This window comes from Bombina bombina, chromosome 9 (genome assembly GCF_027579735.1).
Source record: "Bombina bombina isolate aBomBom1 chromosome 9, aBomBom1.pri, whole genome shotgun sequence".
Lineage (NCBI taxonomy): Eukaryota > Metazoa > Chordata > Amphibia > Anura > Bombinatoridae > Bombina > Bombina bombina.
Genome location: NC_069507.1, coordinates 68,526,760 through 68,543,557, shown reverse-complemented (window position 1 = coordinate 68,543,557; position 16,798 = coordinate 68,526,760). Strand labels below are relative to the sequence as shown.

At 41.1% G+C, this 16,798-nt stretch overlaps 1 protein-coding gene across 1 annotated transcript in view; it reads right to left on the bottom strand.

Annotated features, from left to right (window-relative positions):
- Positions 1–8,520: 8,520 nt before the first annotated feature.
- The window catches only part of PAOX (polyamine oxidase), a 28,926-nt gene continuing 20,648 nt past the window's right edge, over positions 8,521–16,798 (bottom strand). Inside the window, exons 6-8 of the mRNA XM_053692197.1 lie at positions 12,942–13,054; positions 10,452–10,609; positions 8,521–8,864 (exon numbers count right to left, since the gene is read on the bottom strand). Coding sequence (XP_053548172.1) covers positions 8,715–8,864; positions 10,452–10,609; positions 12,942–13,054 — 421 coding nt within the window. The 3' untranslated portion in view covers positions 8,521–8,714. The remainder of the gene's footprint in view (positions 8,865–10,451; positions 10,610–12,941; positions 13,055–16,798) is intronic.

Below are 16,798 nucleotides of genomic sequence, written 5' to 3'. Positions count from 1 at the left end.
TCTCAAAATCCCCTCAGTAGCCACATCTCACTATAGAGAAAAAAAGGAGTAACTATTCATTCTGGATGCTTGTGCCAGGACTTACAAGGGAGAAGTCCTTCGTAAAAACAAACAGCCAATCAACATCATTAGTGCCGAGTTCACATTTTGTTTTAATGTGATCTTGTGGGAGGAAAATCCTTTTAAAAGTCCTATTGCTTAGCTGCTAACAACACTTTCACAATAGATAGTGCAAATTGGACCTATGCATATTGAGTACGAGGGCCCCATTCTCTAATTTTTCCACTCAGGCAATATTCTATGAAAAGATGCCAGTTCTAAAAGGTCCTACAAAGGATTCTCTAAAATTTCAAAATATGAAATTAAAATTGTACTGAAAAGGACAAAAATCTAAGTGTATTTTATTTTTCAATTGTACAGTCTCCTAGTGTTGGCGAATGTGATAACCAGGGGTTTTACTTAAGCATATGTAAAGTTTTCTTACAGCTCTCATCACGCTGCCAAAACATGCTAACATTGCATGTCTTATGTTTTTGGGCCAGATTACAAGTAGAGCGCTAAATTATCGTTCATCTACAAGCGGTCAAATTGCCAGTTTGCAGGTGCGCAATAGTTAACCAGTCATTACAAGCGGCTGGTTATTGCTACCACAAGCTTGCAGTAGCAATTAGCGCTCAGAAAATGAACCAGAGATCCGATTTCTGGTTCATTTTCTAAAAGTGCCCCAAATGCATATAGTTTTTTTAATTAAAAAAAGCAAATGTAGCATTTTTCAAGAAAGCAATATTTGCACTCAGCTTTCTAATTGTAACATTGTAACATTAGTGTGCGCTGGCTCTACAAGTTAACAGCAATGCGAACACAAGTTTGCGTTCACATTGCTGGGGAGCATTGCACTCCCGAGACTGCACTTCCATAGGCTCCAATGGGAGCCTCATTCTGATGCCATCAGAGATGGCATCAGAACAAAGCTCCTATTGGAGCCTATGGAAGCGCGGACTAACAAGCGCAATGCCATTCGCATTGCTGTAAACTTGTAGGACCAGCGCACATTAGTGTGCGTCGTTATTACCAAGTGGAGTGCAAATGTCACTTTCTTGAAAAATATAGCACTCAACTTGAAATCTGGCACTTTGTCTTGCTAAATGAAACCTGGTGATTTTGACTCAAAATCTGTACTTATTGCACTTATAGAAAAACATGTATATGAAATAATAAGCAAATACAAGGTAAAGTAAACAGCTCAATTTTATTGTTAAGTGCTTAAACAAACATGATATTAGTGCTGGGTGAGTCCTGTCACATTCGCTCTGCCCTGCAAACTTTTTATCTCTGGAGAGCTTCACTACTGTCTTTGGGGGCCAGCTCGTCATTCACTGGGTCTTCTAGTTTTGACCTCCCTTTTTTAGAGAATTGAGTGAAGGCTGTACATCTGATGGTCTGGGTAATATTTCACTCCATCAGAGGTTGTTCTATGGGGTGCTATGCACCTTCAAATGTATGTGTAGCACACCGCTTAGTTGCAACGGACAAACACATGCTGTACCAGGTACCATATTTTATGTGTGCTGTGTCTTTAAACTATTTCGCTCCCTTTGTTAGCCCACAACTTTTAAGTTCTAGGACCATCCATGGCCTCGCTTCCATTGAGTCGTTAAAAATAGAGCCGTAAGCTACCGAAGCGGTCGACAGCTAAAAGTAATTTACGGCTCCATTTTAGTACCAGGTTTCCATTGAAATATTTTGCGGATAGCATGCAGTCGCTCTTTTCGTGTAGCTGTAAGTTAACGTTGTGTTAACGCTTCCATCTGATGTCGGATTTCTTGAAAATCAATTAGTTGCTAAGGTAACCTGACCTTACGCTATAGAATTTACGTTTAACGTCTGTGCTCCTTACCGGTGATCACCTCTCAAGAAAAATAAAGATACACATCCATATTTTTAATAATCAAATACTATTTTTTAATATAATTATATTTACCACTTCATAAATATGAGTAATAAGTATTGCTGCCCTAGGCATAGGTCTAGTTTGCATTCTGTAGATATGTTCTTGCATTTATTATTATATTTAAATATATACTGATATTTCTATTAGAATATAAGTTCAACTATTTCTATACATGAGACAACAATAAATATTACTTATAACAATTTATTTCTACATTAAAACACTTGCATTATTTGCAAGTTTTATAATTTCAATAGAAAATAGGTCTCAAAAAGCACAATTTTCCTCTTTTACACCTAGTTGAGCAGGGTGTAATATTTCTCAATGTATCGACAGCCTCCGACAGTGTATTAACGGTTAGTGCTTTCATTGGAAACCTGGTATAATTTATCGATTAACAGCTTTTATTACTTTCTATGGGACGCGAAGATCTTTTCGGCAGCCGAAGTCCGGCTGCCGATATTGAGGTATAACGCGCCATTGGAAACAGTCGATAAACGATATTGCTTCCGACAGCATATTTATCGGTTTGCGAGTGCACGCAAACCGAAATACGACTCAATGGAAGCGAGCCCTAAGTCTGGGAATTTTGGAGAATTCATCTGCAAAGTAGATGAAGTAAAGCTGGTGCTTTAACTCCGCCTAGCAGTTAATTTATTAGGGATGGGAAAATCTTCTGCATCATTCGAAAAATGAAATTAATTATAACACATTCGTTTGTTCGTTTCAAATTTTGAATCTTTGTACAACATTTTAACATTTGTTTAATGTAATAGTATATCTAATGCTTTCTTTAAATTTAATATTCAATTAAAAATGTTCTAATTTGATTCCAATTATGCAGTATTCAAATTGAAATCTATATATTTGTAATACTATTTCTGATGCTTTCTTTAAATGTAATATTTGAATTATGCAATATTCGAAATAGATACAAATATATCAATTTGAATGTTTCTTTTATGTATCAATTTACTCAATTCTAAACCACATAAACTATTGAACTTCTGAAGAGTATTTGTTAAATTAAATGTTACATTCTAAATTTTAGGGGGAAGATTTAAAGGGACATGAAACTCAAATTTTTTCTTTTATGATTTAGAAAGAGCATGCAATTTTAAACAACTTTTTGATTTACTTTTATTGTCTAATTTGCTTCATTCTCTTGATATCCTTTGCTGAAAAGCATATCTATATAGGCTCAGTAGCTACTAATTGGTTGCTGCACATAGCTGCCTCATGTGATTGGCTCACCCATGTGCATTGCTATTTCTTCAACAAAGTATAGCTAAAGAATGAAGCAAATTAGATAATAGAAGTAAGTTGGAATGTTGTTTAAAACTGTATTCTCTATCTGAATCATTAAAGAGAAATTTTGGGTTTAATGTCCCTTTAACAAGCAACAGATGCTGCTTTCTACGCCCAAAGTTTCCAGCTTTCTGGAAACTAAAGTTAAGAAGCAGCGGTCGTAAGACCACTGCTCCTTAACTTGTCCGCCACCTTTTAAAAGGTGGCTGGCTGCAATCATCCCAATCTGATCAGGAGGATTGACACCCCCTGCTAGCGGCTGATTGGCCGTGAATGTGCGGGGGGCGGCACTGCACAAGTATTTTCACGTGAAGTTGAGCAGACATGATTCCCTACAGTGAATCACGTCTGCCCAGCATTTATTAAATTGACCCCCAAATGTGGATATGCAATTTCATTATGAACATTTGAAAACAAAAGTAACATTCGATAACCGAATTTTAATGGATTTTCATTCTTATCAACATTCGATTATCCAAAAAAGAATGTCCACAGGCCTATTCGTTCAACCAAACGAATGACACTTTCAGCACATTTGCTCATCCTTATCATTTTTACACTGGTGAAAAAACTTGCAGGGAAAAAAAATAATTTCTCCCAAAATCTAAGACATTTTCAAAGAGGTACAGGTCATGTACAAAGTATTTTATGTTATTGTTCAATCATCTTTGAATAGTCAGTAGTGTGTTAGTGAAGGCTTTTAGGCACCTAGCGCCCTTGAAATCACTTTCTAATCACCAACGCACCACTGGCTCCTAAGGTTTTATCTAAATTTGTTAACCTTTGCCCTGATACAATTCTGCTTACAGCTTTGCAGTGTCAGCTGATCAATTTTAAATAATTACTTTTGATGTTGTAAGTGGTAAATATTTGTCAGAAGAATCACATTATCTATTCTCTCTGCATTCCATGTACAGATTGAGTTTATCTTTTCCTTCTATAAAGGGGCAGCAAACACCTTGTGATTTTAAAATAAAATGTTTAGTTATACATAGTAAAACAAGTTTGCAGAATACTTTCGTTATTTATTTTGCTTTTCTTTCATGTAATTTAGTTCAGAAAAAAAATGTAGATTTTATAATTCTCAGAGCAGGAAATGCACCTTGTTGACTTATCAAGGCTAACCCTGCTACATATATTTCCTTAACTGGCTAACTTATTGAGTGTGACTAGCCTTGTTGTGTGTAGACTCAAGCCCAGAGTGCTTCTTCCAAATAAGGAACGTTATGGGTGGTTTAGCTACTAAAAAAACAATTGCAGTGAACAAAAAGTTATGTTGTTTAATAAACCTTAAGACTTGGCTGATATGTTATTCTAGAACACAGCAGACATTTCTATGAATTACTGTCCCTTAACCTTGTGCCTTGAGCGCCCAACCCTGCATGACAAATATCACAGCCATTGTTGCGCGGGTTAGTTGGAAACCTAAAGATGGTGTGTACACATATACATAAACACACCTACATCGTACTGTATATATAAACTTCTAAATTTCTTGTATGTGTCATACAAAATAGTGAGCTACACAATTTGCAAAAGAAATATATATTTTTTTAATAATGAATTAGAACTCTGATACTGTTTTTTAGTAATACATCCTATATTATAAAAGGCCAAGTGTTTGTCTGAAGCCGTCATGCGCAGTAGAGACAAACACTTGGCCTTGAGATAGGGAGCGCGAGGTACAGCATACAAGCAGCTGTGAGATAGGGAGCGCGAGGTACACAAACAGCTGTGAGGTCTGGGAAGCGCGAGGTAAGCTGATTGAAACAGCCTGTGGCAAGAGATATGGAGCGTGCTCCCCAGACCTCACAGCTGTTTGTGGCCGACGGGAGCGTTGCGATGGGGGCGTGGCCGGGCGTCGTGAGGGGCGTGGCCGGGCGGGTGTTGCCGCGATGGGGCGTGGCCGGGCGGGGTCCCGCGATGTGAAGACAGAGCCAGAGAGGGAGCAGGAGAGGGGGGAGAAGGGCCAAAGAGGGGGGGAGAAAGCCAAAGGGGGGGGGAGAGAGAGCCAAAGGGGGGGGGGGGGAGAGAGAGCCAAAGGGGGGGGGGAGCCAAAGAGAAGGGGGGGGGGAGAGCCAAAGAGAAGGGGGGGGAGAGCCAAAGAGAAGGGGGGGGCGGAGAGCCAAAGAGAAGGGGGGGGGGAGAGCCAAAGAGAAGGGGGGGGGAGAGCCAAAGAGAAGGGGGGGGAGAGCCAAAGAGAAGGGGGGGGGAGAGCCAAAGAGAAGGGGGGGGGGAGAGCCAAAGAGAAGGGGGGGGGGAGAGCCAAAGAGAAGGGGGGGGGGAGAGCCAAAGAGAAGGGGGGGAGAGAGCCAAAGAGAAGGGGGGGGGAGAGAGCCAAAAAGAAGGGGGGGGGGAGAGCCAAAAGAGAAGGGGGGGGGAGAACCAAAGAGAAGGGGGGGGGGGGGGAGAGCCAAAGAGGGGGGAGAGAGAGAGCCAAAGAGGAAAAAGAGCCAAAAGAAGAGAGAGACAAAGAGGGGGGGGGGGGAGAGCCAAAGGGGGGGGGAGAGAGCCAAAGGGGGGGGGGGAGAGCCAAAGAGAAGGGGGGGGGAGAGCCAAAGAGAAGGGGGGGAGCCAAAGAGAAGGGGGGGGGCAGAGCCAAAGAGAAGGGGGAGGGAGAGCCAAAGAGGGGGTAGAGAGAGAGCCAAAGAGGAAAAAGAGCCAAAGAGGGGGGAGAGAGAGCCAAAGAGGGGGAGAGAGAGAGCCAAAGAGGGGGGGGGAGAGCCAAAGAGGGGGGGGAGAGAGCCAAAGGGGGGGGAGAGCTAAAGAGGGGGGAGAGAGAGCCAAAGAGGGGGGGGGCAGAGCCAAAGAGGGGGGGCAGAGCCAAAGAGGGGGGGGGAGAGCCAAAGAGGGGGGGAGAGCGCCAAAGAGGGGGAAGAGAGCCAAGAGGGGAGAGAGAGAGCAAAAGAGGGGGGGGAGAGCCAAAGAGGGGGGGGGGAGCCAAAGGGGAGGGGAGAGCCAAAGAGGGGGGAGAGAGAGAGCCAAAGAGGAAAGAGAGCCAAAGAGGAGAGAGAGCAAAAGAGGGGAGAGAGCCAAAGAGTGGGGAGAGAGAGCCAAAGGGGGGAGAGAGAGCCAAAGGGGGGGGAGAGCCAAAGGGGGGGGGGGGAGAGAGCCAAAGAGGAGAGAGAGCAAAAGAGAGGAGAGAGCCAAAGAGGGGGGGGGGAGCCAAAGAGGGGGGGAGAGAACAAAAGAGGGGGGAGAGAGAGCAAAGAAATGAGGGAGAGAGCCAAAGAGGGGAGAGAGAGAGCAAAAGAGGGGAAGAGAGAGAGCAAAAGAGGGGAGACAGAGAACAAAGGAGAGGGGGGAGAGAAAGCAAAGAGAGGGGGGAGAGAAAGCAAAAGAGAGGGGGGAAGAGAGAGCAAAAGAGAGGGGGAGAGAGCAAGGGGTGGGACTGCTGTACTGCAAAAAATGGCCCGTGTACACGGGCTTTAGTACTAGTTGTATTATATTACGACTGTAACAGAATGGTACATTATATTACTTGCATAGAACACAATAATCTGATGATCTATCAAGTATAGGGGGACATAAGGGCTCGATTTACCAAAGCCCTACGGCTGCAAGTTCTCACAAGAACTTGCTCGCCGTAATTTATCAAGCAGCGGTCACCAGACCACCGCTTCCTTAACCTCTTCTCCACCTCTAAGGTGGCGAAATGTAATCTCCGCGGTCGAGTCCAACCGAGGAGATTGACAGCTCCTGCCCGCGCGTGATTGGCTGTGCGCGGGCAGGGGGCGGGATTGCACGGGAGAGCAAAATTCCGCTCGTATGCAATGTTGATTACCTGCGGGTAATTTCGCCCCACCACAGGTGAGCTGAGGCGTACAGCTTTGATAAATCTAGCCCTTAGCGTCTAAAATGTTGCTAATAAGAAAAGCAAGGCTGTAAAATGTTGGGGGGCATAAGATTGTATAGTAAGAATGTGGGGAGTTGTATCCTGTTATCCATAAAATAGCATGTCGTAAACAGAACGTAACTAGAGATAGCAAAACAGGTCAATAATTAAATCCCTCTGTCTTTTTAAATACTTTTTTGACACTGCCCCCTACAAATGCAGCCAATCACAAAAGGGTTCCTGCTAGTGTATCACAAATCCAGTGCTGTGATTGGCTGAACTTGTGACCTGTGCTATTCATGTATGACACTGCCTTGATAAGCTTCAGAGTGAGATGACGTAAATATAATCAGTCTGCCGGAGATAATAAAAATAATCAGGTTATGTCCCTAGGTTAGACAGCAATGGAGATGAACAGAGCATTTGTTTTCACAAGTGCATTGTAATATTTTTAGCAAGTTTTTTCAATGTCTCCACATTTTACTGAGCTTATTATACCAACCAACCACTTAACTTCTTGCTTATCCTGCAATACAATATATTAAGAATGCCTAGATTGCTATTGTAAAGTTTCTAAAAAATAAAACTGTAAAATATACAATAAAACGCCCAATCTCAGCTCAGAGCTCTTAAAGGGACAGTCAACTCAAACTTTTTTATTGTTTAAAAAAAAAATAGATAATCCCTTTATTACCCATTCCGCAGTTTTGCACAGAAAACACAGTTATATTAATACACTTTTTTACCTCTGTGATTACCTTGTATCTAAGCCTCTTCTGACAGCCCCCCAATCACATGACTTTTTATTTATTATTTACTGACTTGCATTTAAGCCAATTTGTGCTGTGTTGTGCACAACCCACGGGCGTGAGCACAATGTTATTTATACATGAACTAGCACTACCCTGTAGTGAAAAGCTAATAAATAAGCATGTGATCAGGGGGCTGTCTTTAGTGGCTTAAACAGAAATTTAGAGGTTTAAAGGTTATAAAGTGTATTAATATAACAATGTTGGTTTTGCAAAGCTAAGGAATGGGTAGTAAAGGCGTTATCTATCTTTCTAAACAATAACAATTTTTGTGTTGACTGCCCCTTTAACTGGCCACGCTTACAATAAGATGTCTGCATGAGCAGCTATAGGTTAATCATTTAAAGGGACAGTAAAGCCAAAATAATGATGTATTCAATTTTCCAAACTACTTCTATTATAAAATTAGCTTTTTTCTGTTAGTATCCTTTGTTAAAGAGTAAGGATAGGTAGGCAGATAAGAGCTCAGGGGAGTGCACGTCTAGCATTCTATGTGTTTGCAACTATGTATAACATTGCTATAAACATTGTAGCAAACACTGCTACCAGATCGCTAAAAACATGTGCACGCTCCTGAGCTCAAATAGGATACCAAGAGAACGAAGTAAAATTGATAATAAAAGTAAATTGAAAAGCTTTAAATTTCATTCTTTATCAAACACATTTAAGTTAAATTTTGACTTTTCTCCCCCTTAACATTTTAAACGCAGTTTTGCTTTTAAAATCTAACAGTCAAAAGATAGGCACATTAGAATGTTTAAACAATAACAACAAACAGTACAGTAAATGAGAATGTATCACTCAGGAGCCTTTAAAGCTTGGCTTTGCTAAGTAAGGAGTCCAGCCCAGGATACTGCCCAATCAGACGGTCAGCTTCTCTCCAGCCAGATAACAAAGCACCATGAGTTGTAGAATAGAAGGTTCTGTGCGTTGCTTCTCCAGCAAAGAGAACCTGCAGGGGCTGAGACAGGGAAAAGAAGATAAAAAAATACTAAAACTAAATAAAGCAATACTATACCATTTGTTTGTGCTGATTTGTGCCGCAAAAATTAATGTTTGTGTTGGTTTGAATTCTGAGATATAAACCAATGTGACCTCAATCTCCACCCACTTTCTACCGATGTAATTAAATTGTGAATGTATCTGTGCTGATTAGTTTTAGAGATATTGTGCATTATATTCCATGTGACCACAATCTCCGCCCACTTTGCACCAGATGTAATTAAATCATAAATAAAAATCTACCATTAGTTTTAAGATATTGCGCATTATATTCCATGTGACTTTGCACCCATGTAATTAAATTGAGTAATTTGTTTGTGTTGCATTTGTGAAGTTTTGTGCTGCAAAAATGAAAATTTGTGCCGTTTTGGCTTCGGAGATATTACACGTTATATTTTAGATCTATATAGGTGGGGAAACAACAGGTAAAAGCAACAATTTCAAATGACAAAATCAAGGTAAATGAGCTATCTATAAACAATTTAAAGGGACAGTCTACTCCAGAATTTTTATTGTTTAAAAGGATAGATAGTCCCTTTATTACCCATTCTCCAGTTTTCTAAGCCCTTGAAAGCCCCCTCTTAAATCAGTGCATTTTTACATTTTTTTACAGCTAGACAGCGCTAGTTCATGTGTGAAATATAGATAACGTGCTCACTCCCATGGAGTTACTTAGGAGTCAGCACTGATTGGCTAAAATGCAAGTCTGTCAAAAGAACTGAAATAAGGGGGCAGTCTGCAGAGGCTTAGATACAAGGTAATCACACAGGTAAAAAGTGTATTAATATAACTGTGTTGGTTATGCAAAACTGGGGAATGGGTAATAAAGGGATTATCTCTCTTTTTAAAAAAAATTACAATTTTGGAGTAGACTGTCTCTTTCAATTGAGAAATGAAATAAAGAATTGGACTACATTTGTATTTGTTGATTAATTCATAGAAAAATTATAAACAAAATTAGTTAAAATGTGTTATTCGTTTTGCAAATAAACAACGAAAACTAATGTTTGCTCATGTCTAATGTACAATAAAAACAATTATTTTTAAGGGATTTTTTTTTACTTTTTTTACTTTTTTTACATGCAAAATGGACAGGAACTATTGAGCTTCTCTGTTGTAAAATCTAGTGTTTGAGATTTATGATTTCGCCCTTATTAAAAAACTCAAATAAAATACTGGTACTTGCATTTGACAAAAATTTAAGAGACAAGAAACCCAATTTTCCCTTCCATTATTCAGAAAACAACTTTCCAATGTACTTCTTTTATCTCATTTGATTTGTTCTTTTAGTATCCTTAATTGAAAAGCATACCTAGGTAGGCTCAGCAGCAGCAATGCACTGCTAGCTGGTGATTAGTGGCTTTACATATTTGCATCTTGTCATTGGTTCACATAATGTGCACAGCTATCTCCCAGTAGTGCATTACTGCTCCATCAACAAAGGATACCAAATTTGGTAATAGAAGTAAATGTTGGGTTTCATGGCCCTTTAACATAGAAAACGACATGGCTTTAGCCAACAGTAAAATTGAATATATTGTGTTACCTTGGCTGTGTCTCCCTCCTCTGGTAGTGGCTGCGCAAGAATCTCTGAATCCCTCCCGGAACTGCCAACTGCCACATAGCTGTAGGAGCCTCGGGTGTAGGTCTCACTGCGCCAGCGCGTGCGCCGGATGCGTACAGGGGGGCGGAGATTAGGATCTCCTGCAGAGGGAGAAAAATAAAACTCTTCTAAAATCAATACTTTAATTTTAGTTTGTGCAGGACATGTTAAGGCAGTCACAATTGTCATAAGATATGAACTTAAAACCTGGAACAAGGTCTGCCACATCCATCGTATAAAAATGTGCCTAGCTAAACATATATAGACTACCTTGTTGGATGTAATAAGTAAAACATTTAAAAAATAAATATAGTTGATTATTCATGAATTAAACATAGAACTTGAAAAAAATTCTCAAAGTTTTTATAGGAAGATTTAACAGCACTGATTTTTTTTCATGTACATTAAACTTTAAGTGAGGCTGGGTGGTCTTGAAATGTAAAGGTAAAGAGATAAAACTTCTCTTGCTTTCAAGTAAAAAGAATGCTTGTTTAGATGTAGGTATTTTGCACCATTTTAAAAACCTAGGTTACAAATCTTGCTTTTCAGACACTTGTGAGCATGTGACATCCAACAATTTTACACAAAAGCAAGATATATTTAAAAGGAACTGTCTACTTGAACATCTTTATTGCTTAAAAAGATAGATAATCCCTTTATTACACAGTCTCCAGTTTTGCATAACCAACAATGCTATTTTAATAAACTTTTTACCTCTGTGATAACTTTGAATCTAAGCCTCTGCAGACTTCCTCCATATCACAGTGTTTTTACAAACTTGCATTTTATCCAATTAGTGCTGATTTCTGCATAACTCCATGGGAGTGAGCACAAATGCTATCTATATAGCACACATAAACTAGCACTGCCTGGCTGTGAAAAGCTAATAAAATGCATTGAGTTAAGAGGCAGCCTGCAGGGGGTTACAAACAGGCAGATATTTAGAGGTTATAAGGTATATTAATACCAGGGATAGGCACGGACCAAGGCTGTGGTGGACATTTTCCAAAGTACAGACGTTAGTGAAGGACACCAAGGTACATTTCAAATTAAAAACATCAAAAAACACTCTCTTTACAGAGAGGGTAGTGGATACATGGTGGAGTAGCCATCCAGCAGAAGTGGTAGAGACAGTGAAGTAGTTTAAACATGCATGGGATAGGCATAAGGTTATGCTAGATATAAGATAAGGCCAGGAACTAATGAAAGTATTCAGAAAATTGGGCAGACTAGATAGGCCGAATGATTCCTATCTGCCGACATATTCTATGTTTCTATAATTCAAGAGAGCGACACTTTGCTGTCAAATGGGCTGCACGTTGGATGCCCTGGTCTAGTTCCACAAGTACAAATTAGTCATCCAATGAAACAAGTTTATATAAAGACTGCTTGTGGTATTACCTTTTATTTTATTTTTGGTTACATTGAGAGTCTGCAACTCATGACCAAAACCACCCACCTTGATGTTAATGGCATGATCATCATGGTTGGTTACTTACTTGGTTACGTAAGGTTTGTCAGAGTAGGTAACGGTCTACTACACACAGACACCAGCACCATGCTGCCGCACAGATCAAGCAATTGGAACGGGTCCCGACTCACGGTTAGTTGACTGCAGGCAGATTGCTTCTTCCTTCACTTTCCCGCTACTAAGCGTGGCACCGCTTGGGTCAAGGAGGAGTGAGGACCAGCATTCATCTGTGCTACTCCTCCCTCCCCTCTGCAAAATGGGTGGCGGAAACTGCAAGGGCCAGTCACAGACACCAGTGTCCGTGTACTGACACCTTGCCTATCCCTGAGTAATACAACAATGTTGGTTGTGCAACGCTAGAGAATGAGTAGTAAAGGTGTTATCTATCTTTTTAAACAATAAAAAAACAATCAAGTACACTGTCCATTTAAAGGTAAGTTGAGAGTGGAACCCTAAACACATCCGAATTCTGACTGCACATGGTGAGTTCCCAAAGAGAAAATACAGAGAGGGAATAATTAAATATCCTGGCTTCATGTGTAGACCATTTGTAACGGGCAATAGGAAAATGCCTATAGTTTTATATGCAACTGGCAGAGCCTACACATTCTTGTTGCTATTCAAATATTTCTATAGAATTACCTTTAACATTGAAATATTACACTCTAATACTAATACCCAATAACTTAAAATAAGGTCTATGAGAATCAGCATTTGAATGTACTGCAGCATTTAATATTCAGTAAAAGGGTACATTATCATTTGTTTGCTATAATTAAATGTTGAATGTTCAGAAAACATTTAATTTTGATGAATTAAAGTGCCCTTGTTTTTAATAGGATTATTAAAAAAACGGCACTAATTCATCAAAATTGACCTTCACTTTAACATTTGTATAAAACGAATCTGCATTATTTTTGACAAATATGCTGAAACATTCCACCCTCATCTCCCCTTGTTACCTGTGAACTGTCTCAGCAGAGAAGTCATTGAGGAGAGAAGCTCTTCGTCTGTCAGTGTTTCCATGAACTCAGCCTCCTCACCAGCAATAAAACCACAAAGCACATGGCCGAGCCTGAGGATGAAAGGACATTGGTAGTACATTCTTATATACTGATCTTGGGATATTAAAACTATTTTTTTTCTTTCTTGCTTCAGATAGAGCATGCAATTTTAAGCAACTTTTAATTTACTCCTATTAACAATTGTTCTTTGTTCTCTTGGTATCTTTATTTGAAAAGCAGGAATTGAAGCTTAGGAGCCAGCCCACTTTTGGTTCAGCACCTGGGTAGTGTTTGCTGATTGGTGGCGCTACCCAGGTGCTGAACCTAGAATGGGATGGCTCCTATGTTTACATTCAAATAAAGATACCAAGAGAACAAAGACAAATTGATAGTAGGAGTAAATTAGAAAGTTGCTTACAATTGCATGCGCTATCTAATTCATGAAAGAAACAATTTGTGTTTAATATCCCTTTAACCCTTAGACCATCATTAACCTCATTTTGTGTTTTTTGTGATAATCTATATAAAATATAGCTTTGTATTTAAGATACATTATATTCCAAAGGTTATTCATCCTGAAATAATTATTCATTTTTAATTATGTAGCATGAGGCTGTATATTCATGGCTGTTGTGATGTTTATTTATTTTTCTTGCTAAATCCGTTTAACACGTTAATGACCACGACATACCATGTATGTCGGCAGACGTTCAGATGCGTTCATACATGCGTGGGAAATAGCGCGGGTGTTGCTGATGTCTACAAGACTGTTCTATATCCGCATGTCTCTGGAAGTGAGGCATGCAGTACTAGCACAGCTTTGCCGCTGTCATTATTATTATTATTATCGGTTATTTGTAGAGCGCCAACAGATTCCGCAGCGCTATAAACAAAGGCGGAGTACAACAAAACAATTATAGGGATCAAATGGGTAGAGGGCCCTGCCAAGAGTTGCACTGTTGTAGTCAGCTCTTAAGAAGGTGATCTACAAACAGCTGGACTCTTAGGCTTACATGCTAAGGGGGTTCAAGTGATAGCAATGGAGGAGAGGAACTGGTATAAAGAAAGGTTAGCGTAGGTTATATGCATCCCTGAACAGTAGAGTCTTTAGGGAGCACTTAAAGTTTTTAGAATCAGAGGAGAGTCTTGTGGAGCGAGGCAAAGAGTTCCACAAGATGGGAGCCAGTCTGGAGAAGTCCTGTAAACGGGAGTGTGATGAGGTGACAAGAGAGGAGGAGAGTAGGAGGTCATGAGCAGAGCAAAGGGGAGGGAGAGTATCTGGAGACAAGGTCTGAGATGTAGGGGGGAGCAGTGCAGTTGAGGGCTTTGTATGTCAGAATGAGAATGTTGTGTTTGATCCTAGAGGCAAGAGGAAGCCAGTGAAGAGATTGGCAGAGAGGTGCAGCAGATGAAGAGCGACGTGTAAGGAAGATGAGTCTGGCAGAGGCATTCATTATGGATTGTAAACGAGCTAGGTGGCAGGTGGGGAGACCAGAGAGGACAGAGTTGCAGTAATCGAGGCGGGAAAGAATGAGAGAGTGTATTAAAATCTTAGTTGTGTCTTGTGTAAGGAAGTGTCTAATTTTAGAGATGTTTTTAAGGTGGAAGCGGCAGGCTTTAGCCAATGACTGAATGTGAGGAGTGAAAGAAAGATCTGAGTCAAATGTGACCCCGAGACATCGGGCATGCGGGGTAGGGGTAATGATGGAGTTGTCGACAGTTATAGAGAGATTGGGGGCAGAGAGTTTAGAAGAAGGGGGGAAAATAAGGAGCTCAATTTTGGAGAGATTTAGCTTGAGGTAGTGAGAGGACATCCAGTTAGAGATGTGAGAGAGACAGTTAGTGACACGGGTTAGCAAGGAAGGAGATAGGTCTGGTGCAGAGAAGTAGATTTGGGTGTCGTCGGCATACAAATGATATTGTAAACCGTGGGACTTTATTAGGGAACCTAGTGATGACGTGTAGATTGAGAAGAGAAGGGGACCGAGGACAGAGCCTTGCGGTACTCCGACAAAAAGTGGTGACGGGGCAGAGGAGGCCCCAGAGAAGGCTACACTAAAGGTATGGTTTGACAGGTAGGAAGAGAGCCACGAGAGGGCTGTGTCACAGATGCCGAAGGTTTGGAGGGTTTGGAGCAAAAGAGGGTGGTCAACAGTGTCAAAGGCTGCGGACAGATCAAGGAGGATAAGCAGAGAGAAGTAGCCTTTTGATTTTGCTGTAAGTAGGTAGTTGGTAACCTTAACAATTGCTGTCTCTGTGGAGTGATGGGGACGAAATCCAGATTGCAATGGGTCAAGGAGGGAGTTTATTGTAAGGAAATGGGATAGGCGTGCATAAGCTAGTTTTTCGAGAAGCTTTGATGCAAGAGGGAGGAGGGAAATAGGGCGGTAGTTGGATGGGGAGGTAGGATCAAGGGAAGGTTTTTTGAGGATAGGTGTGACCAGTGCATGTTTCAGCGATGAGGGAAATATACCAGTGCTGAGGGAGAGGTTAAAAGTGTGTGTGAGTATAGGGGTAAGGGTGGCAGAGAGGGAGGGGAGTAGCTGTGAGGGGATAGGGTCAAGGGGACAGGTAGTGAGGTGAGAGCGCAGTATAAGTGCCAAAACTTCTTCCTCAGTAACAGGGGAGAATGAGCTAAGTTTAAGGTTATGTGGGTTGTGGTTGATTGAGAGCATTTGAGGGGGTGAGAGAATGGAATTATGTTGAGAGCTGATTTCATTTCTGATGGAGTCGATTTTGTTATTGAAGTGGTTGGCAAAGTCTTGAGCTGACAGAGAAGTTGTATTAGGAGGTGGGGGAGGGCGGAGAAGGGTATTGAAAGTGGAGAACAAATGTTTTGGGTTTGAAGAAAGATTAGAGATAAGAGTAGAGAAGTAGTGTTGCTTATGGAAATTAAGGGCAGAGTAGTAGGAGTTCAAGATAAATTTGTAACGTTGAAAAGCAGCTGAACTCCTAGATTTTCTCCAGTGCCACTCAGCAGTACGGGAACATCTGCATAGGTATTGTGTCAGAGGAGTATGCCAGGGCTGAGGATGAGTGTTTGATTTCCGAGCTATGGTAAGAGGGGCGAGATTGTCAAGGACGGATGTAAGGGTGGAATTATAGTGGCAGATAGATTGGTCAGGGCAGGAAAAGGAGGGGAAGGATGAGAGGAGAGGTTTGAGGGAATCCAAGCTGCGCTAGTAAAACCCTAAATGACTGCAGACGCAGGGTACGTCAGTTGTTAAGGGGTAATCCATTCACAATGTCATGCTCTTCCAGATGTTTCTGTAAGATTATTTAGGAGAGGGCTGTGTCACAGATGCCGAAGGTTTGGAGGGTTTGGAGCAAAAGAGGGTGGTCAACAGTGTCAAAGGCTGCGGACAGATCAAGGAGGATAAGCAGAGAGAAGTAGCCTTTTGATTTTGCTGTAAGTAGGTAGTTGGTAACCTTAACAATTGCTGTCTCTGTGGAGTGATGGGGACGAAATCCAGATTGCAATGGGTCAAGGAGGGAGTTTATTGTAAGGAAATGGGATAGGCGTGCATAAGCTAGTTTTTCGAGAAGCTTTGATGCAAGAGGGAGGAGGGAAATAGGACGGTAGTTGGATGGGGAGGTAGGATCAAGGGAAGGTTTTTTGAGGATAGGTGTGACCAGTGCATGTTTCAGCGATGAGGGAAATATACCAGTGCTGAGGGAGAGGTTAAAAGCGTGTGTGAGTATAGGGGTAAGGGTGGCAGAGAGGGAGGGGAGTAGCTGTGAGGGGATAGGGTCAAGGGGACAGGTAGTGAGGTGAGAGCGCAGTATAAGTGCCAAAACTTCTTCCTCAGTAACAG